The 26244-nt window shown below is 44.2% G+C and overlaps 1 protein-coding gene across 4 annotated transcripts in view; it reads left to right on the top strand.

Moving 5' to 3' along the window:
• Positions 1–25765, top strand: part of PAAF1 (proteasomal ATPase associated factor 1) — a 54909-nt gene extending 29144 nt beyond the window's left edge. For 3 of the 4 annotated variants that reach the window (XM_003129635.4, XM_021062484.1, XM_005667103.3), the window contains 6 exons: positions 3027–3221; positions 8686–8777; positions 10899–11014; positions 12705–12787; positions 22911–22993; positions 25303–25765. In XM_003129635.4, coding sequence (XP_003129683.1) covers positions 3027–3221; positions 8686–8777; positions 10899–11014; positions 12705–12787; positions 22911–22993; positions 25303–25380 — 647 coding nt within the window. In that variant the 3' untranslated portion in view covers positions 25381–25765. The remainder of the gene's footprint in view (positions 1–3026; positions 3222–8685; positions 8778–10898; positions 11015–12704; positions 12788–22910; positions 22994–25302) is intronic. The other variant, XM_013979127.2, reaches the window with a different exon arrangement.

Genomic DNA, 26244 nt, shown 5'->3' on the forward strand with positions numbered 1-26244 from the left:
GTGTGAGGTGGTATCTCATGGTAGTTTTGATTTGCATTTCTCTTATAATCAGCGATGTTGAGCATTTTTTCATGTGTTTGTTGGCCATCTGTATATCTTCCTTGGAGAAATGTCTATTCAGGTCTTTTGCCCATTTTTCCATTGATTGATTGGTTTTTTTGCTGTTGAGTTGTATAAGTTGCTTGTATATTTTAGAGATTAAGCCCTTGTCAGTTGCATCATTTGAAACTATTTTCTCCCATTCTGTAAGTTGTCTTTTTGTTTTCTTTTTGGTTTCCTTTGCTGTGCAAAAGCTTTTCAGTTTGATGAGGTCCCATGGGTTTATTTTTGCTCTAATTTCTATTGCTTTGGGTGAAAAAGACTTTCAAAGTGAAATTTCCAGTAAGAGCTGAGGCATGTGGTTAATTTCATGGGTCATCTGTCACCTGTACCTTATGTCGAATTGTTGTAGAGTTCTTGTCAAGGTTTATATGTTTGAAGTCATCTCATTTTGAGAACAAGAATGATCCAAAGAGCACTCGTTCACTAAGTACACCCTTAGGTCAGGTACTCTTATTACTCAGCCTGCAGGTGCCTGTTGAGCATCTATAATAGGATCAGTGAAGGGGTGTTTGCAAAATCAGTGCTAGCCCTGCCTGTATCACCACAGTGTCGGACCACCGTTCTGTTCCCCAGTCCTGTGCTGTCACACACAGGCCCCTGTTTGTAGCTCTTGGTGTCCGTGACTATCTCGGCATTTTTATGTAGTTTGCTCCTGAGGCCGAGGACCATAGCAGGTATATTCAGATAACGGATAACAAAGGGCTTCAAAAGTTATAAAATCTGTGAACATTCTGGATATTATAACACTGTGGATCTTACATGACCTTTTTTAGCAGGCGGCACCCTGTTGAGATGTGATGCAGGGGCTGGGAGGTGTGAGTGCTCAGCTTCCTGCAGGGCTGCTCTAACGCTGCTCTGGCAAAAATGGAGCACTGGCTCACACTACTTCTCTGCAGACAGGCGAGGTAGAAGCCCAGCTTCCCCTCGACCCTGCTGACCCCTTCCTGGTGAAAGTGGGCACCAACTTGGCTCACCTCAGCTTGTACCACTTCCTTGCCTCCCCATGTGCTTTTCAGCTCATGCCCTGCTGGCTGCCACCAGAGGAGGGCTTGGGGGAGGTAGAGTGCTACTTCCTGCTCCCTCCTGTCTTGCCCCTCTCCCTGGTGCTTCTGGGTAAGGGTAGAGGCTCAGCTCCCCCCTGGACCCAGTGACAATAACCTCTGGGCTTGGGCAGCGTCATTGTCGCCAGGGCAGGGGGAACTGGAGCGCTGCTTCCCGCTTCTGTGGGAGGTAGGGTAGACCACTCCCTGTTCAGCCCACTGAAACTTTGAAGAAGGGGAGGTGGCAGTTTTTCTGTTACTGTTTGAGTAAGATGAATGTTGCCAAAAAGGCTTTCTGTTCTGTTAGGCCACCTTTTTTTTTTTTTTTTTTTTTTTAAGATATTATGATTTTTATTTTTTTCCATTATAGCTGGTTTACAGTGTTCTATCAATTTTCTACTGTACAGCATGGTGACCCAGTTACACATACATATATACATTCTTTTTTCTCACATTATCATGCTCCATCATAAGTGACTAGATGTAGTTCCCAGTGTGACACAGCAGGATCTCATTGCTAATCCATTCCAAAGGCATAGTCTGCATCTATTAACCCCAAGCTCCCAGGCTACAATTTTATAGTCTTATGCCTAAGGCATCACACTTTTCTTGGAATTGTTTGGTTGTTGTTTGTTTGTTTTTAATTTGTGCCTCTTGGAGTTCCACTCATGGCACAGCGGAAACGAGTCTGACTAGGAACCGTGAGGTTGTGGGTTCGATCCCTGGCCTCGATCAGATGGGTTAAGGATGTGGTATTGCCATGAGCTGTGGTGTAGATTGCAGATGAGGCTTGAATCCTGCGTTGCTGTGGCTGTGGTGTAAGCTGGCAGCTGTAGCTCAGATTGGACCCCTAGCCTGGGAATCTCCATTTGCCTCGGGTGCAACCCTAAAAAGCAAAAAAATAAAAAAATAATTTGTGCCTCTTTTGTTTTGTTTTTTTAATCAGTTCTATGTTAAAGGCGTCTACATTGTCCTGTTTAGGGTATATGGAAGGCCTCATTGCCTCTTGTTCTTCAAGTCCTGAGGTCCTCAGGTGGGCTCCCTTTTTATCTACATCTTTCGGCTTTCCTATACTTGTTTGTTGTCTTATGTCTGGGTTTTGTTTTTTGGGTTTTTTTAGTTGAAAGGGGAAGGACCTGGGAGGAATGGGGCTACTCCATCTTGGCCAGATGGGAAGTCATATCCTTTTTTACGATGAGGAGACGACTAGCCCTTTCAGCTCGTTCTCAATGATAACAGCAGGGTCTTTTAAGACAATGAGTTTTCCAACTGAACTCTTTAACGTGTCTACTTAATTTTTGTTTAAAAAACAGATTTTAAAGCCAAATAAAAACTTGAAAACAGAGTTCCCGTCATGGCGCACTGGTTAATGAACCCAACTAGGAACCATGAGGTTGCGGGTTCGGTCCCTGGCCTCGCTCAGTGGGTTGAGGATCCGGCGTTGCTGTCAGCTGTGGTGTAGGTTGCAGATGCGGCTCGGGTCCCGAGTTGTTGTGGCTCTGGTGTAGGCTGGTGGCTACGGCTCTGATTCGACCCCTAGCCTGGGAACCTCCATATGCCGCAGGAGAGGCCTAAGAAGTGGCAAAAAAAAAAAAAAGACAAAACAAAACAAAAACTTCACAACCACTGCTCTAGAACATGTCTCTAAAAATTAAATCCAACGCTTCTTTTTCCATGTCTGACTCGCACAGCCAGTCTTTGACCCATTGGGAAGCAGGAACTCCGTTGTATTTCTTTCCCTGGTACTTGAATGTACCCAGCATGTAGTATTTATCCAGTACGTGCTTGTGAAGGAGTGGAGTCATTGACGCACATCTTTCTCTGCTCTTGGAGTTCCTTTACTCTCCACTTCATCTTAGGGTCTTTTTTTTTTTTCTCTGCCAGGTATCCTAGATACAGCTATTGTTGAGCGGGGCAAGAATGTGGTATCTGGTTCTCGAGATGGGACAGCTCGACTTTGGGATTGCGGCCGCTCAGCCTGCCTGGGAGTCATTGCAGACTGTGGTTGTTCCATCAATGGAGTGGCTGTGGGTGCTGCTGACAACTCTATAAACCTCGGCTCCCCTGAGCAGACACCCAGTAAGTGGATAACAGTATATGAATTTATTTTGTTCCTTAGACTCCTTTAGTGTTTGCCTTAGTTTCTTCTTTTCTTCTTTGTTCTTTCCTGCTCTGGAGCTGGTATTGCTATTTTCACCGTAAGAGTAGTATTTATTGGATATCTACATGTTTCTGTTGCTTTGGAATCTGCAAAGGAGGTACATGTTACAGTTACTCCCTTTGAGTAAGTACCACCATACTCAGTTTAGCAGATGAGACTAATGCCTATTGATCAGAGAACGGAAATTTTGGCTGAAATAACTTAATGATTTACTTAATGCAAAATATAATCGTTTTTTGAAAGAAGATAGTGTTTTAGGTTGGTATAGATGAGAAGGGTGTCAAAAAAAAAAACTGTCTTGAACCTTGGAGGATGGATTCAAGTTGAACAGACAAGAACAGAAAGGATAGGAGAATGGGAATTAGGGCAGGGGTAGAGTATGGAGGTGGAATTCCCATGGTGGCTCATCGAAAACGAATCTGACTAGCATCCATCAGGACACAGGTTCAATCCCTGGTCTCGATCAAGGGGTTAAGGATTTGGTGTTGCTGAGAACTGTGGTGTCGGTCACAGATTCGGCTTGGATCTGCCACAGCAGCTGTGGCGTAGTCTGGCAGCTACAGCTCCAATTTGACCCCTAACCTGGGAACTTCCATGTGCCATGGGTGTGGCCCTAAAATGACAAAACAAAAACAAATTTAAAAAAAACAGACTTTATTATTTAGAGCAGTTAGGTCTGCATAAAATTGAGCAGAGGGAGTTCCTGTTGTAGCACAGCAGAAACGAATCCGACTAGTATTCATGGGGATACAGGTTCGATCCCTGGCCTTGCTCAGTGGGTTAACAATCCAGTGTTGCTGTGAGCTGTGGTGTAGGTCGCAGATGCAGCTCAGATTCCGTGTTGCTGTAGCTGTGACGTAGGCCAGCAGCTGGAGCTCCAATTTGACTCCCTAGCCTGGAAACATCCATATGTTGTGGGTGTGGTCCTAAAACGACAAAAAAGTACAGAGTTCTCAAACCTCAGACCCTGCACCCACGTACCTTCCCCTGTTATCAGCATCCCCCCATCAGAGTGGTACATTTGTTAAAACTGATAAACTTGCAGAGTTCCATTGTGACATAGCAGGTTAAGACTGACTGCTTCAGCTCAGGTCACTACTGTGGCGTGAGTTTGATCCCTGGCCAAGGAACTTCCATATGCAGTAGGCACAGCCCCCCCCCACCAAATAATGATAAACTTGCATTGGTACGTCATTATCACTTAAAGTTCAAGACTTACATTAGGATTCGTTGTTTCGTTGTTGTTGTTTGTTTTTAAGGCTGTATCTGTGACACATGGAAGTTCCTGGGCTGGGGATCGAATCAGAGCTGCAGCTGCAGCCTATGCCACAGCCATGGCAACGCCAAATCGGATCTGCCTCTGAGACCACCACAGCACACGGCATTGCTGGATCGTTAACCCACTGAGCAAAGCCAGGGATCAAACCCACATCCCCAGGGATGCTAGTCAGGTTCTTGACCCGCTGAGCCACAGCAGGATCTCCTAGGATTCATTCTTGTTCTTGTGCATTCTGTGGGTTTGGACAAATGTTTAATGACATGTGTCTATCACTATAGTATCGTACGGAAGTTTTACTGCTTGAGCAAATTCTCTTTGCTCCACCAGTTTGTCCCTTTCTCTCCTATAACCCTTGGCAGCCACCGATATTTTTACTCTTTATGCTTTTTGCCTTATCTCGAATGTTGCAGTTGAAATCATAAACTAGGTAGCCTTTTCAGATTGGCTTCTTTCCCTTAGTAATGTGCATTTAAGAGTCCTCCATGTCGGAGTTCCTGTCGTGGCTCAGTGGTTAACAAATCTGACTGGGAACCATGAAGTTGCGGGTTCGATCCCTGGCCTTGCTCATTGGGTTAAGGATCCGGCCGGGAGCTGTGGTGTAGGTTGCAGATGCGGCTCGGATCTCTCGTTGCTGTGGCTCTGGCATAGGCCAGTGGCTACAGCTGACTAGACCTCTAGCCTGGGAACCTCCGTATGCTGTGAGCTTGGCCCAAGAAAATGGCAAAAAGACAAAAAAAAAGATTCCTCCATGTCTTTTCAGGCCTGGGGGGGCTCATTTCTTTTTAGTGTTGAACAGTTTCCATTGTCTGGCTGTATCTCAGTTTATTCATCTGCTGAAGGACGTCGTTGTGGTTTCAATATGTAGACAATTATGAATAAAGCTGCTCTCAGTATCCCTGTGTAGTTTTTTGTGTGGACATTAGGTTTTCAGTTCACTTGGGTTAATTTTGCCCCTCACTTTGGACAGTCTACAGGTACTCTCCTCATGCTCTTGAACTTCCCATATAGATGTACTGTGGCCCAAGAACTAAAACTGTTGTGACTACCCCACAATCCCTGGCCCTTCTTGGGGAATTAGTGGATTATTTCCCAAAGGGCGATACATGTGCAGTTAGTGGTAAATAAGATTGTTTTAGGAGTTGCCTGGTGGCTCAGTGGGTTAAGGATCTGGCATTATTACTGCTGTGGCTCAGGTTGTAGCTATGGCATGGATTTAGTCTCTGGCCCAGGAACTAGTACATGCTGCAGGTGCAGCCACAAGAAAAAGAGATTTCAGGCTATACACATTTTATTTTATTTTTGTCTTTTTGCCTTTTTTAGGGCTACTTCCCACAGCATATGGAGGTTCCCAGGCTAGGGGTCTAATCAGAGTTGTAGCCACTGCCCTACACCACAGGCACAACAACGCCAGATCCTTAACCCAAGAGTGAGGCCAGGGATCGAACCTGCAACTCATGGTTCCCAGTCGAATTCCTTAACCACTGTGCCATGACGGGAACTCCCCTGTACACATTTTTTTTTTTTTTTTTTGTCTTTTGTTGTTGTTGTTGTTGTTGCTATTTCTTGGGCCGCTCCCGCGGCATATGGAGGTTCCCAGGCTAGGGGTCCAATCGGAGCTGTAGCCACCGGCCTACGCCAGAGCCACAGCAACGCGGGATCCGAGCCGCGTCTGCAACCTACACCACAGCTCACGGCAACGCCGGATCGTTAACCCACTGAGCAAGGGCAGGGACCAAACCCGCAACCTCATGGTTCCTAGTCGGATTCGTTAACCACTGTGCCACGACGGGAACTCCCCCCTGTACACATTTTAAATAGTTATATGTTAATACACATTTCACTTCAAACCCAAGATTTCATATTTACTATTTAAAATAAGGTTGAGCTTTTAAAAATTAGTTGGTTTAAAGTAATTTAAGTGAAAAGGTTCTTGTTTTCTCTAATTCCTCACTTCTCACTTACTCTTCAACCCCCATAGTTTGCCCCCAGCTACTTAATGGCAGTGACTCTTGTAAAGAGTGACAAGTGACTCCGTTGTGTGTAATCCAATGTTACTTCTCTGGGCTTGCCTTTCTGAATTCTCAATATGGTATAACACAGTAAACGCTTCTCTTCAGGACACTTTTCTTTCTTGGCTTCTATAACCACACTACACTGCTTTTCTTCCTGTCTCATTGGCTGCTGCTTCTTAATCTCCTTATATAAGCTCCCTTTTCTCTCTTTAAATGTTGGAGGGCCCTCAGCTCTACAGTTTCTCCCTATGTGATCTCATCATTGCCATGACTTCAAATATTATATTTAGCTGGTGATTTCCAAATGCATATCTTTTTTTTTTTAGGGCTGCACCCACAGCTTATGTAAGTTCCCAGGCTAGGGGTCAAATCGGAGCTGTAGCCACCGGCCTACGCCACAGCCACAGCAATGTGAGATCTGAGCCGCATCTGTGACCTACACTGCAGCTCACGGCAACGCTGGATCCTTAACCCACTGAGCAAGGCCAGAAATCGAACCTGCATCTTTATGGATGCTAGTTGGATTCGTTTCCACTGAGCCACAATGGGAACTCCACCCAAAGAAAATCTAAAGCATAGATTTTCACTTGCATTTCAGACTATTTAGATGTCTCGTGGATAGCTTGAATGTACCTTCCTTAACGTGGAGTGTTTGATTCCCCCACCCGAAGTCTGTCTCTCCCCATCATGGTGAAGGGCACCACCGTGTCCTTGCTCAGGCCCAAAGCCTGAGGTTCATTCAGGATCCACTCCCACCCCTCCTTATGTGCACATCAGCAGTCTCTGATTTCTGCCTTCAAAATGATTCTCGAGTTCCCGTCGTGGCGCAGTGGTTAACGAATCCAACTAGGAACCATGGGGTTGCGGGTTCGGTCCCTGCCCTTGCTCAGCAGGTTAACGATCCGGCGTTGCCGTGAGCTGTGGTGTAGGTCGCAGACGCGGCTCAGATCCCGAGTTGCTGTGGCTCTGGCGTAGGCCGGTGGCTACAGCTCCGATTGGACCCCTAGCCTGGGAACCTCCATATGCCGCGGGAGCGGCCCAAGAAATGGCAAAAAGACAAAAAAAAAAAAAAAAAGATTCTCTCTTGTTTTTCCACCTTGCCCTATCTCTGCAGCTCTCCTTTCCTTCTGCCAGAATCTTGATCTAATCTACATTATCTGTTGCCTATGTTAGTCTGTGATCCATCTTCTCTTAGGAACCATTGTGATCATTTAAAGAGCATAGATCAAGTCATATCATTCCCCTTTGTCCCTACTCGCCTCTGGTGGCCTCCTTTTCTGTGTGCACTTGGCCCTCTGTATCCTTGGGTTCCTCATTCGGAACATGATCTGGTTGAATCTGCGGATGTGGAACCCTCAGGTACGAAGGGCCGGCTGTGGGGACTTGAGCATCTGTGGATTTCGTTGTCTCTGGTGGGTCCTGGAAGCAATCCCCCAGGGATAATGAAGGACAACCTTATGTTAAAATCCTAACCTCTTCCTGTGGCTTATTACAGACTCATGCTTTTTAACCCCTACAGTCCTCTCCAGCCTCATATCATACCCCCCTCTGCTGGGTCCATGGTGTTTCAGCCACAGGTCTCCGTTCTTTCAGCACAACAGACTTTACCAGCCTCCTGGGCTTTGCCTTCTTCTCTTAGTCTGGAATGTACCTCCTGAAACTCTTTACATGGCTGGCTTCTGTTTACCATTCAGGTCTCAGTTGAAAAGTGGCCTTAGGAGTTCCCGTCATGGCTCAGTGGTTAACGAATCCAACTAGGAACCCTGAGGTTACAGGTTCCATCCCTGGCCTCGCTCAGTGGGTTAAGGATCTGGTGTTGCCCTGAGCTGTGGTGTAGGTCACAGACGTGGCTCAGGATCCTGCATTGCTGTGGCTGTGGTGTAGGCCAGCGGCTACAGCTCCGAGTAGCCCCCTAGCCTGGGATCCTCCATGTGCCGTGGGTGCGGCCCTAGAAGAGACCAAAAAAAAAAAAAAAAAAAAATGCAAATCACTAACAGGACAATTCAGTCAACAGCCATCAGTAATAGCTGTGCTTTCTGGGTACAGCCAGCTGATCAACCCCATTATTGACATGACTTATCTATCACGCAGGCGAACGGGAGGTTGGAACAGAGTCGAAAATGCTGCTGTTGGCCCGCGAAGATAAGAAACTTCAGTGTGTGGGACTGCAGAGCAGGCAGCCGGCAAGTGGTTCTTCTGTGCCCTCTGAACTTTGGTGCAACCTGGGTCACCCTCATTCTTAGAAAGCTGCTTTGAAAACCTTTCTACTTTCTCCCTGTGTTCTTTTGAGGAAGCTGCTTGAGGAGAAGCGGTACAGTATGGCGATGGAGAGCATGGGCTGTGGAATGAGGGCAGCAGTTAAACCCTCGCTCTTCCTAATGGCCACAGCATTGGACAGTTACATAAACTCCGAGCCTCTGTGTCCTCATCAGTAAACTGGGCATAGAAGAACTGACCACATAGGGTTGTGTGATGAGGTTAAGTGTCCTACTGCTTCGTGGACCTTTAGCAAGTCACTTCCCTGGGCCTTAGGGTGCTGTGTGTAAAAGGATGAGGCTCGATAGACTCCCTTCTACCCGTGAGGTCAGGTGAAGACTTTCTGAGTAAAGCACTTTTGCATTCAGGGCTCTAAACCAATTAATGACCAGAATGTCTTTTATAGAAGAATTAGTTGGATTTTCTCCCTTCATTCATAGTTTGCCAAGCAGACTATGCTCTTAAATAAACTCCAAGTTCTGGAGTTCTCATCATGGCAAAGCAGAAACAAATCCTACTAGTATCCATGAGGATGCAGGTTCGATCTCTGACCTCGCTTGGTAGGTTAAGGATCCAGTGTTGCCATGAGCTGTGGGGTAGGTCGCAGATGCGGCTCAGATCCCACGTTGCTGTGGCTGTGGTGTAGGCCGGCGGCTACAGCTCCGATTAGACCCCTAGCCTGGGAACTTCGATATGCTGTGGGTGCGGCCCTAAAACAAAAACAAGCAAAAAAAAAAAAAAAACCTCCGAGTTCCTTGAGATTAGACTTTCTAAATTTCCTTCCAGCTCCTGTCATCATCAGCCAAACAATTTTAATGATTTGGCTTGCCCACAGGCTTTATATTTTAATTTCATTTCACTACTTCATTGAACTGGTGATGTTACTATTTTCAGAATTTGTTCTGGGAACATCTTTTTTTTTTTTGTCTTTTTTCTAGGGCCGCAGCATATGGAGGTTCTCAGGCTAGGAGGCTAATCAGAGCTGTGGCCGAGGCCTACACCACAGCCACAGCAACGTGGGATCCAAGCCGAGTCTGCGACCTACACCACAGCTCACAGCAACACCAGATCCTTAACCCACTGAGCAAGGCCAGGGATCAAACCCGCAGCCTCATGGTTCTTAGTCAGGTTCATTAACCACTGCGCCACGACGGGAACTCCTAACATCACTTTTTTTTTTTTTTTAATCATTTTGCCTTTGCATTCTGAATTTCCATGCTTTTACTTCCAAAGGGAAATTGAGCATCTTTGTTTTTTTTTTTTTAGAATTTTTGAGGGCGAAATTAACATTTGAACTAACAGTAAGAAATAAATAAAAATCTGATTTGGTTTTGTTTTTCAGGTACATGAGGTGAATTATGATTCTTTAAATTGCCACTTTAAGTTTTTTTCATGTCCTTCAATGAAGGACATGAAGAAAACTTAAATGTGTGGCTTGCAAGTGTTTATCAAATGAGAGTTGAACTGAAAAGAGGAAAAGGAAAGATTTTGGGGAGTTCCCTTTGTGGCTCAGTGGTTAACGAACCCGACTAGGAACCATGAGAATGCGGGTTCGATCCCTGGCTTTGCTCAGTGGGTTAAGGATCCAGTGTTGCCCTGAGCAGTGGTGTAGGTCGCAGACAAGACTCAGATCCCATGTTGCTGCGCCTGTGGCATAGGCTGGCAGCTGCAGCTCTGATTCGACCCCCTACTGGGAACTTCCACATGCTGTGGGTGGGGCCTTAAAAAGCAAAAAAAAAAGTGGGGGGACGATTTTTGGTGTTAAGGATCCCATTACTCAATGTTTGAGGGTGAATAATATGAAAACTGCTACCTCAGACTGTGATATTACATACCCTGCTTCAGTCCTCAGCCAGCCTCGGGTTCCTAAAATCCTGGAAATGCCTCCTCCTCAGTTGCTGGTGAATGCTTGGTTTAGATCGGGAGAGCTTAAAGAGGGAAGAAAGAAATTCTCTCTAAAAATAACAGTAAAATTATCCCTCTCATGTTGCCTCTTTATTCCTGAAAACAATCCTTAAATAGCATCTTTGGCTCCTCCTTGTTCCCAGGTGTTCCTCTTTATTGGCTCAGATGCCTTCAACTGCTGTACTTTTCTCTCTGGCTTCTTGCTCTTGGCTGGGACACAGGATGGAAACATTTATCAGCTGGATGTGAGGAATCCAAGGTGAGTCACCATTCGTTTGCGTGTGCAGGTCTTCTGCAGAGTGGAAATTTTTATTGGCTTTCACAGTGACTTAGTGTAGCACATAGATGACTTTTGAATCAAGGGTATATTTTTTCATTTATAAAGGTTTTCTAGTGTGAATTGTCTGATTGATCTTATTGTTCCTGGAATCACATTAAAAGGTAATTTGATTCATAGTCATAATTGTCATGGTTGTTTTGAAAGTTAAGCTTAAATAGTGAACTAGTATTTCACTTACAGTGATTGTGTAAACTTTTAATTTTAAGGAGCTTGGTAATTTTCTCCATGGTGTTTGATCTGGGTTGGCCTAAGATTGATCATTTTTGGTGCAGGCAAGGCAGCTCTGATTATTTGGCTTTGATCATGACCTTTATTAGGCTTTATCCTGGTCTTAAAGATATCCAATGAGAATAAACAGCCTCTTTGTCCCATGATTTAACAACTTGTGTAATTCTGGCCCTTCTGTTTCCTACCTTTGTTTAACTGATATTTATTGAATGGCTTCAAAAAGACTCTGGGAGTTCCCATTGTGGCTCTGTGGGTAAAGAACCTGACAAAGTGTCTGTGAGGGTGTGGGCTATATCCCTGGCCTCGCTTAATGGGTTAAGGATCCAGCATTGCCACAAGCTGTGGTGTAGGTCACAGATGCATCCTGGATCCAGTATTGCTGTGGCTGTGGCTTAGGCCTTCAACTGCAGCTCTGATTCAACCTCTAGCCTGGGTACTTACATGTCCTGCAGGTGCGGCCATAAAAAGAAAAAAAAAAAAAAAAAGATAAAGACTCTGCCATCGAGGCAGTTGGAGTCGAATACTAAATATAGACAGGTAGAAGACGGTTGTGATACGATATGGTCGGTGATCTGACAGGGCCACACCCAGGAACTTGAGGAAGCACCAAGAAGGGAAAGAGAAGGTGAGGCTGCTTCTGCAAGGATATGAGGCTTTAATTGCATCTCCTTCAGTAGAAAATTACCAAGTAAAGAAGGACCTGCCTCTGGTAGAATAGCATCTAGAGAAGTGTGAAGGCTTGTGAAAGTGTGGCACTTGAAGGGACCTCTGCGTATTCAGCATGGCAGGTGTGTGCCCTGCCAACAGAGAAGTGGTACCAGATAGGAAAACAGGAGTTTGCTTAGAAAGGACTTATGTACCGTCCCAAGGAGTTTGGACTTCGTTCCAAGAGCAGGGAAAAGATTTTAGCTACAGAGTGACCAGCTTACACCTTTTCTTCTCTTACTTAAGGTACTTTATTTTTGTACTTGTTTTTGCCTCCATCGAGATAGGGAGTCTGATCATTGTTATAAAATCACCCATGAAATTGATTCTTTCATTTTGCAGAGTCCTGAAGATTTTAATATTTCACAGCTTTCTATAAGTAGAAAGATTAACATAGTGTTAACATTGTTAAACCCTTGTCAGGCGTCCACTAGAAACTGGAGATATTGGTCATGACTCGGTTCATTCAGCTCAATGGCGTGTTTAGAGACATGTTTCGATTCACTCCACGGTGGTTCTTCACACATGACCTTGGTCTGTCTTTTAAAGATCTTGCCGGGAAAGAACCGTATGAAAGTTTAATCTCTGTGTGCGGTTATTACTGAATGTTGAATATTGCCAAGCATTGCTTTTGGAGAAAAAAATGTGAAATTGCCGCATTTGTTCTGAATCCCAGGGCTCCGGTACAAGTCATCCACAGATCAGGAGCGCCAGTCCTGTCCCTGCTGAGTTTCAGAGACGGATTCATTGCTAGCCAAGGTGGGTCCAGGGACCAGGTGAGGGAGGTGGTTCTGTGTGGTTCAGCCGGGTCTAAGTTGCTGGTCTGGCGGGGCTGGGGCATAGGCCTCCGCGATTGTTTGGCATGTTGTACTTTTCACATAGAGTTTCACATCTTCCTTGCACCTAGTCCCTCTTCAGTCCGAGTTCCTTGAGAGGAGTGACTGTGCCTTATTTACCGTGTTATCCGCAGCCTTTCGTTCATTGCCTACTGCCTAGCTGCTCCTTAGTAAACACTGGTAGAGTGAATATACTGGCCCTTATTGCAAAACACTGAGGATTCAATAATGAATTCATTACAGTCTCTGCTCTAAAGAGCTCCCAGTAAGGCAGACAGACGTGTGGACATGTGATTGAGTTTAGTCTGAAAGGGCTTCAGCAGAAGACTGTTGTGGGAACTTGGGGGTCAGCTCCCCTGAGTGTCAGGAGTGCCACGGGGTGGTCTTCGTGGACTAGGCGACGTGTGATGTGGATATTCTGTCAACTGGAGACGTAAAGATGAGCACAGAAGGCCAGAGCTCCAGTGTGCACAAGTCGTAGATGAGTGACGAGGGATCTGTGGTTTACGGGTGTCTCCTGTGTGGTAGGTGCTGTGTGAGCCTCAGCGTTATATCCGTCATCTGGGTGCAGTGAGTACCTCGGTGCAGCCAGTACGAAATATTTGGAGTGGAGTTTGGGAGCGGGATCGGGGGACACGCACGGAAGAAGGCGTTCATTAAGGGGCACTTAATCCTCCTGGGAGTATCGGAGGGCTGGTTGTAGGTCCCTCCTCCTTCCCTGAGGGTCTCAGGGAATCACGGAGGGTACTTTTGGTTGTTAGTGACAGAACGTCCACCTGACAATGGCTTCAGTAATTGGGAAAGCGTGCCGCTTCACTTAGCAAGACGTTCAGGTTTATGTGATTCCAGATTTGACTCATTTAGTGATTTGGAAATGAGGTCAACACAGGAGACTAAAACAAAAACTGAGGCGGCCACTCAGTCAGTGTGGTGCCCTTGGTTATCTCCAGGACTGTGAAGACGAGTGAAATCCAAGAAAGTGTAAACTGAAGCTGGCCGAGGGGCGTATGGACAATTTCTGAACTATCTTTATGATTTTTTATTAAATCTGGAATTATTCTAAAAATATTTTTTAAATTTAATAAGTGAATGAAACCTTTAACAAGGAACAAAAAAATAAAAATCAAGAACCCAGCCTTAGAGTTCCCGTCATGGCTCACTGGTTAACGAACTGACTAGGAACCATGAGGTTGTGGGTTCGATCCCTGGCCTTGCTCAGTGGGTTAAGTATTCAGTGTTGCTGTGAGCTGTGGTATAGGTCGCAGTCAAGGCTCAGATCCTGCATTGCTGTGGCTGTGGTGTAGGCCGGCAGCTACAGCTCCGATTAGACCCCTAGCGTGGGAACCTCCATATGCCATGGGAGCAGCTCAAGAAAAGGCAAAAAGAAAAAAAAAACAAAAAACAACCCAGCCTTTCCCCATCTTTTGACACTCTCCTCCCTAGCATGCTGTACTGGCTTTTGTCCTCAGGCTTGTTCCCTCAGGGTCACAGTGCAAGATAGCTGTGGCAGGTCTCATCATCACATAGCATAGATACTGGTTCCTTCTGAAGAATGAGAAACAATTCCTCAGAAGCAGCCCAACAGACTTACTCTCATACCTCATTGGCCAGAATAATATAATACACGCCATGCCCAGAAGACCTAAATAGACATTTCTCCAGAGAAGATAGACAGATGGCCACCAGGCAAATGAAAAGATGCTCAGGATTGCTAATTATTTGAAAAATGCAAATCAAATCCACAATGAAGTATCATCTCTCACTGGTCAGAATAACCATCATCAAAATGTCTATAAGTAATAGATGCTGTGGATGTGGAGAAAAGGGACCCCTCCTACACTCTTGGTGGGAAATAAATTGGTACAGCTACTCTGGAAAATAGTATAGAGTTTCCTTAAAAAAACTAGAGGAGTTCCCGTTGTGGCACAGCAGAAACAAATCTAAGAACCATGAAGTTGCAGGTTCAGTCCCTGGCCATGCTCAATGGGTTAAGGATCTGGCGTTGCCATGAGCTGTGGTGTAGGTCACAGATGTGGCTGGGATCTGATGTTGCTGTGGCTGGGCCATAGGCTGGCAGCTCTAACTGCAATCGGACCCCTAGCCTGGAAACCTCCATATGCCGCTGGTGCGGCCCTAAAAAACAAAACAAACGAACAAACTGAAAATAGAGCTACCATATAATACAGCAATCCCACTCCTGGGGATACATCTGGAAAAGATGAAAACTATAATTTGGGAGTTCCCATCGTGGTTTGGCGGAAACGAATCCGACTAGCATCCATGAGGACACGGGTTCGATCCCTGGCCTTGCTCAGTGTGTTAAGGATTTGGCATTGCCGTGAACTGTGGTGTAGTTTGCAGACGTGGCTCAGATCTGGCGTGGCATGGCTGTGGGTGTGGCCAGGGCTATGGCTCTGATTCGACCCCTAGCCTACATAGGCCACAGGTGCAGACCTAAAAAGCAAAAAACGAAATAAAACAAAAAACCAATAATTTGAAAAGATAGATGTATCCCAACATTTACAGTGGCACTATTTACAAAAGCCAAGACATGGAAACAACCCAAGTGCCAATCAACAGAAGATTGGTTTAAGAAGATGTGGTTATATATATGCAATGGAATATTAGCCATAAAAGAGAACGAAACATTGCCATTTGCAGTAACAGGAATGAACCTAGAGAATATTACACTAAGTGAAGTAAGTCAGACAGAGAAAAAAAAAAATGTGACATCACTTACATGTGAAATTAAAAAAAATGAATTTACAAATGAATCTATTTATAAAACAAACAGGTTTTCAGACATAGGAAACAATGATAGGCAACCAACAGTGTCTGGATTTCCATGGCTGTCTCTCTGATATAGGTAGAAACCCTTCATCCCTGACAAAACTCATGCCTCGGGAATTCCCACTGGGGCACAATAGCATCAGCATCTCTGCAGTGCCAGGACACAGGCTCAATCCCCGGACTGGCAAAGTAGGTTAAGGATCCAGTGTTGCCACAGTTGTGTTGTAAGTCACAACCGCAGCTCAGATCTGTTCTCTGGCCTGGGAACTGTATATGCTGTGGGGCGACTGAAAAAGAAAAGAAAAAAAAATTTTTGATAGCTTGGAGTTCCCTGGTGACCTAGAGTTAAGAATTTGGCCTTGTCACTGCTGTGACTCAGATTCAGTCCCTGGCCTGGGAACTTCTGCATGCTCGGGTGTAGCCACAAACAGACAAACAAAAACCTGATGCCTTATTTCCCTAGCCCTTCTCCTTTAGCATTTCCCAGCCATAGCAAGGAGTAAGTAGGAATATGTAGACCTGATTTTTAGCTCTCTGTACTCCCTCTCTCTCAACCTCTTTCCCCTTTATGGCTGGGCATCAGTTGGTCATGCAGTGGTTATTCTTTTATGAAACCTTAATAAAAGAACAGCTGGCATAAGCTTGTGACAGCCTCCCTTGATGTTGCTGCATATCACTCACTATGATCTTATTTCTTTGATTACCTCTGCTGCCATGCCACACTCTTCCCTTGAAACCTCTGCACTGTGCCCTCCAACCTGTCCTCTTGTTTTTTTTTTTTCTTCTTCTTTTTGTTGCTTTTAAGGGCCGCATGCATGGCATATGGAAGTTCCCAGGCTAGGAGTCAGATCAGAGCTACAGCTGTTGGCCTTTGCCACAGCCACAGCAACACAGGTTCCGAGACATGTCTGCAGCCTACACCACAGCTCATGGTAACACCAGATTGCTGACCCACTGAGTGAGGCCAGGGATTGAACCTGCATCCTCATGGGTACCAGTTGTATTCCTTTCTGCTGTGCCACAGTGAGAACTCCCTCAAACTGCCCTCTTGAAGGTCACCAATGATAAGCCTCTTGCTAGGTCTAATGGCCTTTTATGTGTACATACCTGTCTTGTCCATTAGTCCCCAAATTTCCTTGAGGGCAGGTGCCATGTCTTCTCTGTATACCTAGCTCATGCACAGGACTAAAGAATTGCAGCAAATGTTTATTGAATGAGTGAATACATGTTTTTCATTTTTGATTCTGTTATATTATTTCCTTTTTATTCAACATAGTTTTAGAGGTCCTAGCCACATTTCTCAGAGAAGAAAGGAATCCAAATTGGAAAAGAAGTGAAACTATTACTGTTTGCAGATGACATGATACTATACCTAGAAAATTCTAAAGATGCTACCAGAAAACAGAGCTCATCAATGAATTTGGTAAAGTGGCAGGATACAAAATTAATATAGAAATTGATTATATCTCTATATACTAACAATGAAAGACCAGAAAGAGAGATTAGGGAAACGGTCCCATTTACCACTGCATCAAAAAGAATTACATACCTAGGAATAAAGCTACCTAAAGAGACAAAAGACCTATACTCTGAAAATTATAAGATGCTGATGAAAGAAATCAAAGATGACGCAAAGAGATGAAAAGATATACCATGCTCTTAGATTGGAAGAATCAATATTGTCAAAATGACTGTAATTCCCAAGCCTGTCTACAGTTTCAGTGCAATCCCTTTCAAGTTAACAATGGTGTTCTTCATAGAACTAGAACAAAATATTTTAAAATTTATGTAGCAACACAGAAGACCCCAAATAGCCAAAGCAATATTGAAAAAGAAAAACAGAAGTGGAAGAATCATGCTTCCCAACTTCAAACTAAACTACAAAGCTACAGTAATCAAAACACCATGGTATTGGCATAAAAACAAAAGTACAGATCAGTGGAATAGGCTAGAAAGCCAAGAAGTAAACCCAAGAACATATGGCCAACTAATCTATGACAAAGGAGGCAAGAACATACAGTGGAGGAAAGACAGTCTCTTCAATAAGTGCTACTGGGAAAATTGGGCAGCTACACCTAAATTAGAATGTTCTCTAACACCATACACAAAAATCAACTCAGAATGGATTAAAGACCTAAACATAAGGCCGGGTACAGTAAAACTCCTAGAGGAAAACATAGGCAGAACGCTCTTTGACATAAATCACAAAATATCTTGTTTGATCCACCTCCTTGAATAATTACAATAAAAACAAAAATAAACCAGGGGGAACTCATTAAACTTAAAAGCTTTTGCACAGCAAAAGAAACCATTAAAAAAAAAAAAAAAAAGGAGTTCCCGTCGTGGCGCAGTGGTTAATGAATCCGACTAGGAACCATGAGGTTGCGGGTTCGGTCCCTGGCCTTGCTCAGTGGGTTAAGGATCCGGCGTTGCCGTGAGCTGTGGTGTAGGTTGCAGACACGGCTCGGATCCCACGTTGCTGTGGCTCTGGCGTAGGCCGGTGGCTACAGCTCCAATTGGACCCCTAGCCTGGGAACCTCCATATGCCGTGGGAGCGGCCCAAGAAATAGCAAAAAGACAAAAAAAAAAAAAGACGACCCACAGAATGGGAGAAAATCTTTGCAAATGATACAACCAACCAACAAGGGCTTAATCTCCAAAATATACAAACAACTCATAGAATTCAACAACAAAAAAACAACCCAGTCAAAAAATAGGCAGACGTAAATACACATTTCTTCAAAGAAGATGTACAGATGGCCAGTAGACACATGAAAAGATGCTCAAGGAGTTCCCTTTGTGCCTCAGCAAGTTACGAACCCAACTAGTATCCATGAGGATGCAGTTTCAATCCCTGGTCTTGCTCGGTGGGTTAAGGATCTGGCATTGCCGTGAGCTATGGACCCTGCTTTGGAGAAAAGGAAAGATGCTCAACATCACTATTAGAGAAATGCAAATCAAAACTATAATGAGGTACTACCCCACACCAGTCAGAATGGCCACGCTTAGTAAGTTTACAAATAACATACTGGAGAGGGTGTGGAGAAGAGAGAGGGGAGGCTGGACGGGGAGTTTGGGGTTAGTAGCTGCAAACTACTACATTTACATTGGATAAGCAATGAGGTCCTATTGAATATAGCACAGGGAATTATATCCAAACTCTTGGGATAGAACATTATAGAAGATAACACAGGGAAAAGAATGTATATGTGTATAACTGGGTCACTTTGCTGTACAGCAGAAATTGGCACAACACTGTAAATCAACTATACTTAATTTTTAAAAAAAACTTGTTAGCTTCTTAGAGTTCCCGTCGTGGCGCAGTGGTTAATGAATCCGACTAGGAACCATAAGGTTGCAGGTTCGATCCCTGGCCTTGCTCAGTGGGTTAACGATCCGGCATTGCCGTGAGCTGTGGTTGCAGACGCGGCTCAGATCCCACGTTGCTGAGGCTCTGGTGTAGGCAGGCCAGCGGCTACAGCTCTGATTTGACCCCTCGCCTGAGAACGTCTATATGCCGCGGGAGCAGCCCTAGAAAAGGTAAAAAGACCAAAAAAAAAAAAAAATTTGTTAGCTTCTGGTGTTCCCATGTGGCTCTGTGGGTTAAGTATCTGGCATTGTTACTGCTGTGGCTTGGGACACTGCTGTGATGTGGATTCGAACCCTGGCCTTGGAACTTGCACGTGCCGCAGATGCAGACAAAAACAACAACAACAACAAAAAACCTGTTAGCTCCTTTGACCTGTGGATACTGATTACTCTCCCGTCATTCACTTGCACCAGTTACTGCTCCTTTCTCTCATTTCCCTGCAATCCTGGCCAGCATGATTCATGGTATCTTGTAGGTTCTCAAGTTGGTCATTGAACTTGAATCCTTTTGCTATTGCTGCTGTTGTTGCCATCCCTCAACCAGAAATATTTCCTAGTTTAGCCTTTGTCCTTTTGCCTTTTCTTCTCCATGTTTCCTCAAGGACTGACTCTTCTCATGGTTTTAGCTATTAATGATTGGAATGCATAGCTCTAGCCCTGACCTCCTACTTAGCCCTTATTTGGGGGGGTGGGGGGCAGTTGCATGATGTAGAAAAAGCATAGACAAACTGACAATCTAATCTATGAGTTTAAATTCTTATTCCATCACTTACTCTTAGATTCATTTATATGAAATTCCTAATATATAGATGGCCATTTCGATCTATAAAAATGTCAGTTTTATATGGCTTGATCTAATAGTTGTATAACCTTTGGTAGGCCACTTTTCTAAGTGTCAGTTTACGTAGAGGTAAAATATGTGAAATACTTGAGAGTTCCCATCTGCTCAGTGGTAACGAATCTCACTAGTATCCGTGAGGATATGGGTTTGATCCCTGGCCTCACTCAGTGGGTCGGGGATCCAGCATGGCCATGAGCTGTGGTGTAGGTCACAGAAGTGGCCTGGATCCTATGTTGCTGTGGCTGTGGTACAGGCCATAGCTGCAGCTCCAGTTCGACCCCTAGCCTGGGAACATCCATGTGCTGTAGGTGCAGCTCTTAAAAAAAAAAAGTAGAATACTCAACATAAAGTAGACATTCTATAAATGATAGTTTTTTCTTACTTTTGTAACTGCCCCTTGCCCTCTAAGCCCTCCTGAAAGGGTTTCTTATCATCATGATCCAGTGGCAAGGCATACACTCACTGAAAGGAGAATTCTGCTCTAGGGAAAGACTTGAGGAAGTAAGTATCAAAGGAGTAAATAGTGTTAAAAGAAGTTTATGAAGAAAGGTTTGCCATGTGAGATGGTTAGACGTGGCTTCCTGGAGGGAATGGAAAGAAAGCTGGGACTTAGCAGGTAGATAGGATTTGTGTATAGCAACTTGACTGCAGAAGAAGAGCTATGGTGATAATACTTTTTTTGAGAGGAGAGAAAAGAAACTCAAGAGTAGATGTCGCTTTTCCATGCTGGAGTAATAATGGTGAGAAACTAACAGATGATATGGTTGGTTTAAAATGAGATTTTGAGACGGGAGGAATGTAAACTTCTAACCTAGAGCCATGTTGCAGCACATGAGAAGCCCCTGTTGCCTTGGTGGCAGCTTAGTATCCCTGAGAACCAAGCCATGTAGGCCACCCAGGACTCTGTATTTCTTACCTCCTTTGTCCTACCTTTAGGCTTTTTTTTTTCTTTCTTTTTTTTTTTTTTTTTTTTTTTTTGGCCACACCTGCAACTTTTGGAAGTTCCTGGGCCAGGGATCCAAGCCACAGCAGTGGCAACCCTAGATCCTTAACTGCTAGGCCACCAGGGAACTGCCCATAGGGCGTTTTAAAAATATTTACATCTCTGTTGCAAATGGAATGGGTACAGTGACGGGTAACATGTGGAGAAGAGCCAACTTTTGTGCTCTTTTCTGCTGGAAAGAAGGAAAGGCATACTTTCTGGTATTAATATCTAAAGGCCAAGGGAGTAAAATTATAACTCACTTTTCAGAGGACAGACTAAGACCAATTAAAGAAAGTTATCTGGAGCCACATTTCAGTTCAGTATAAAGAAAAACGTTCTGTTTTATAAGAACAGAGAGGTAGCAAGTACCATTACCTCTGGGGATGGACCAGCTTAGGCTGGCTGGCTGCTCTGTAAGGTGCCATAGAAGGAATCCTGTACTAGTTTAGAAGTTGGAAATAGGTGATCTTTAAGGTCCTTTGGAACTCCTTGATTTTCTAGAGGATATTTGTGTTTTGAGATTAAATAATTTGTAAAGATTTTGGTTATGGAAATTATCCACTAGATAAAAAGGTAGAGAGAATAGCACAGTGAACCTGGTCTCCTGTGTCCAGCTTCCCCGGTCACCAGTGGCTTGTCTTGTTTCATCTTGTTTTACCCGTTCCCTTACAACCTCCATCCCTTATAATATTTTGAAACATATCACAGACATCATATTTCATCTGTCAGTATTTTTGTTATGTATCTGTACGAGATAAGGATTCTATTTTGGAAAAGATTATTTTTCATAATAATAATGCAGAAAAGGATAAACACCTATATGCTATTGGTATAGTATAGATTGATTAACAGATATATTAAAATAAAATGGTTAACATATAATTTTGGATTTCCAAAATTAAAGTTTTTCAGGTTTCTAAAATGTTTGAAAAGGCCGATGAGGAGTTCCCTAGTGGCTCAGTGGGTTAAGGATCCGGCATTGTCACTGCTGTGGCTCTGGTTACAGCTACAGTGAAGGTTTGATCCTTGGCCCAGGAACTTTTGCATGCTGCAGGCTACAGTCAAAATAAAAAAGAAAAGGCTAAGGACCACAGCTCACAGCAACGCCAAATCCTTAACTCACTGAGCAAGGCCAGGGATCAAACCACAACCTTATGGATACTGGTGGAATCGTTTCCACTGAGCCACGACGGAAACTCCTAGCCATGGTAAAGAAAACACTTAAACACTTATATAGGCAAATTATGAGTTTAAAATCCTTGTCTAGGTAAGTCTGCAAACAGATATGTGCACCTGCAGTTGCTTGCTCTGTGCCCTTGGCAGTTATTGCTCATCAGAGGTAACTCTCCTTCCCACTGAGCTTGTTCTTGGCCTTCGCATCCTTTTAGGCCCAGCATTTTAGGGAGCAACCTGGTCCTCATATTTGGGCCACATAATGAGACCTGTCTGCCATTGTGGGTCTTAGGACGATCTTCTTTAGGCCAGTGATACACAGAAACAAGCTAGAATATTGACAGTTCTGTGGTGGCACAGCAGTTAAGGATTCAGTGTTGTCACTGCTGTGGCTCAAGCCACTGCTGTGGCGTGGGTATGAACCCTGGCCTTGGAACTTCCTCATGCCTTGGGAGCAGCCAAAAAAAAAAAAAAATTGTGTGTGTGTATATATTGGGGGTGGTGGTGGGAGGGAGAAAGAGAGAGAGAGAGACATTCCCGTTGTGGCTCACCGGGTTAAGAACCCTGCTAGTATCCGTGAGGATGTGGATTCAGTCCCTGGCCTCAGTGGGTTAAGGATCCAGAGTTGCCCCTCAAGCTGTGGTGTAGGGCGCAGATGTGGCTTAGACCTGGCGCTGCTGTGGCTGTGTTATAGGCCAGCAGCTGCAGCTCCAATTCAACCCCTAGCCCAGGGACTTCCATATGCTGCAAATGAAGCAAAAATAGAAAGGAAGGAAGGAAGAAAGAATAAAAACAGATATTTAGAGAGAGGGAGAGATTTTGTTTGTTTTTAACCCTTTTGCATGCAGCTTTCTCTTCAATAATCTAAGTTTTCTTTCTGACTTTTAGGTGATGGAAGCTCTTTCATTGTCCAGCAAGACTTAGACTATGTCATTGAGCTCACTGGGGCTGACTGTGACCCTGTGTACAAGGTACAGACCTGAGTAGAGGCTAGGCCTCGGTGATTCTCACCTGGCATCTGGGGCTTCTGAAGGGACTGAATCCAGCTACTTTGTGGTGATTAGGGGTAATACAGTACTTAGGGGTGGGAGAGAAAGAAATCAGAATTTTGAGTCAGAAATAACCTCATCACTTACTGGCTCTCAAAACTTGAAAAATCACTTCACCTCCTCAGTTTGTCAGTTTAGCCATAAAAGAGGATAACAAAGAGATAATGCATGTGAAAGCTGTTTGTATACTTTAAATATTCTATAAATATTAGCTGTTATTAAAGTTCAAGACTAATTGGGAGTTCCCGTCGTGGCGCAGCGGAAACGAATCCAACTGGGAACCATAAGGTTGCGGGTTCAATCCCTGGCCTTCCTCAAGTGGGTTAAGGATCTGGCGTTGCTGTGAGCTGTGGTGTAGGTCGCAGACGCAGCTCAGATCTGGCATTGCTGTGGCTGTGGCATAGGCCGGCAGCAGTAGCTCTGATTAGACCCCTAGCCTGGGAACCTCCATATGCTGTGGGTGTGGGCCTAAAAAGACAAAAGACACACACACACACACAAAAAAAGTTCAAGACTAATTCTCTCATTCAATTAGAGTAGAAAGAAAAATGGAAAGGGAAGTAATACTTATTGACCAGATATTGTGCTGGGTGTTTTACATATATTATCTTATTAAATAATTGTTATTCTTTGAGTTATTGGTATTGTCCTATTTTTTCTTAGAATTTTTAAAATTATAAAGTTATAAAATTAACTTTTATAACTTTTATAAAATTTAAAATATATAAATTTTTAAAATTAAGTTATAAAATTAATTTGATAACTTTTATAAAGTTATCAAATTAATCAACTATACTTCAGGGTTTTTTAAGGTAAATATAATTAGTACATACATATAAAAATTCAAACAGTATAGAATTGTACAGACTTAAAAGTCCCCTTTAAGACTTTTTTTTTTTTTTTAATCTTTTTGCCTTCCGGTGGCATATGGAGATTCCCAGGCTACGGAGCCATAGCCACCGGCCTATGACCAGAGCCACAGCAACGTGGGACCCAAGCCTCGTCTTCGACTTACACCACAGCTCACGGCAACGCCAGATCCTTAACCCACTGAGCAAGGCCAGGGATTGAACCCACAACCTCATGGTTCCTAGTCGGATTTGTTAACCACTGAGCCATGACGGGAACTCCAAGACTTTTTTTGATTCCATTGTTTCTCCTGAAGTAACTAGAATTAATAGTTTGGCATATATTTTTTAAGACTGTTTTTGGAGAATTTGCACTTACATCTTTATGTTTATGTATCTGTGACAGTTTTATCTTTAATTTCTACATAATTGGGATTATTCAAATTATTCTATATTTTGCTCTATGACTTGGTTTTTTTGTTTTTGTTTTTTTTATTTAACATCTTGGAGTTCTTTCCAGACTAATGCACATGGATACCCTTCATATTTTAAAATGCCTGCGTAGTGTTCTACATTGTGGATTAACATATTATTTTCATTTTACAAATGAAGAAACAGGCCCAGAGGGGTTGAGAAGGGGTTACCCTAGGTCATGCAGCTACATATTAGCAAACTTGTGATTGTAACTCCAGAATGCATGCTGTTTCCATTGAACTAGTGGTTCTTAACCTTCTTTTTTGAGTCTCAGACCACTGAGAATTTGATGAAATCCTCCTGAGGAAAAAGGGCACATACTGAGAACTTCTTTTTATACAATTTTATGAGATTCAAAGATACCTGGCCTCATGCACGGACCATCTCCTCCCCAGGCACAGACCCCTGCACTAAACCGTGCACAGCCCTAGTGGGTTTGCTTTCCACTTGGCCACTACATTTTTCTATTTTGTAGTCGTGAACGCCCTTGTTTCTGGCCTACCTTTTGTTTGTTTGTTTTTTTGTTGTCTTTTTAGGGCCATACCTGTAAGTTCCCAGACTAGGGGTGAGATGGGAGCTGCAGCTGCTGGCCTACGCCACAACCACAGCAACACCAGATCCTACACTGCAGCTTGCAGCAACTCTGAGTCCTTAACCCACTGACCAAGGCCACAGATCAAACCCGCATCCTCATGGATACTAGTAGGTTTCTTAACCTGCTGAGCCACAGTGGGAACTCCTGGCCTTCCATGTAAAGAATACGTATTGTAGATGTAGTTTTTTTCTTTTCTTTGGAGTCGAACAAGCTTCTCAGAGTCCCTTGTGCTAATGGGGATCAGTGGCAAGGCTCTGTCTTTCTGAAATGGAAGAACCCAGGCCTCCTTTGAACTGTGAGCTCTTGTGTTCCAGGTGGCCACATGGGAGAAGCAGATCTACACATGCTGTCGAGATGGTCTCGTGCGACGCTATCAGCTCTCTGACCTCTGACCCCTGGGAAGAGGAGTCCCAGTTATGACAAAGAGTGACCATGATCACCAGTGAACAGAAACCCCATCGTCATGGACCATGGAAAGACCATGAGTGCCCTTTATTGAGTGGGCACTGTTGGCAAGTCATAGAAAGTTGGCTGCAGTGGCCCATGTGAAACTATCATTCCATGGCAGGGCCTACCTTGAACAGAGTAGGAAGCTCACATGTGCGCCCCGCATCTGTGCCACCTTCTTCCTGTATCAGCTCAGCCAGCAGCGTAGGACGAGGATGTGGATGCTTGCAGTTAGATCTCACCCTGACTCTGTAAAATGTTTACAAGGACCCGAGGCCTAAAGCCTGTTCTGTGGAGGAAATAAATATCTTTGGAGGAGTCTGAATTTGAGAAACTTTGTTAAATATTCTTGCTCCATCAAAAAGTCAGTCAAAGGATGGAATTCCTTTCTCGGGCACTTCCTTTCAGCCTGGCTGTGGGAAGGACTACTTGACAGTAGCAGTAACTGTCTCATAAGCAGTAGCCTGGGAAAGACTCTTACAGAGGTGGGGTAACCAGCTGTCCCAGTTTTCCTTGAACTGAGGGGTTTTGTGCTACATGGGACTTTCTGTCCCAGGCAGATCGATGTGCTTCGTCAGCCTCCATGCAGGTGGTGAAGTTGCATCAAACCACTGAAGAGGCAGCGGCTGTCAAAGTGTGTCCCCGGGACAGCTGCATCACTTCCACCTGGAACTTGTTACAAATACAAATTCTTGGAGTTCCTGTTGTGGCGCTGTGGAAACAAATCTGACTAAAGCCATGAGGTTGTGGGTTTGATCCCTGGTGTCACTCAGTGGGTTAAGGATCCAGCGTGGCCGTGAGCTGTGGTG

This window comes from Sus scrofa, chromosome 9 (genome assembly GCF_000003025.6).
Source record: "Sus scrofa isolate TJ Tabasco breed Duroc chromosome 9, Sscrofa11.1, whole genome shotgun sequence".
NCBI lineage: Eukaryota > Metazoa > Chordata > Mammalia > Artiodactyla > Suidae > Sus > Sus scrofa.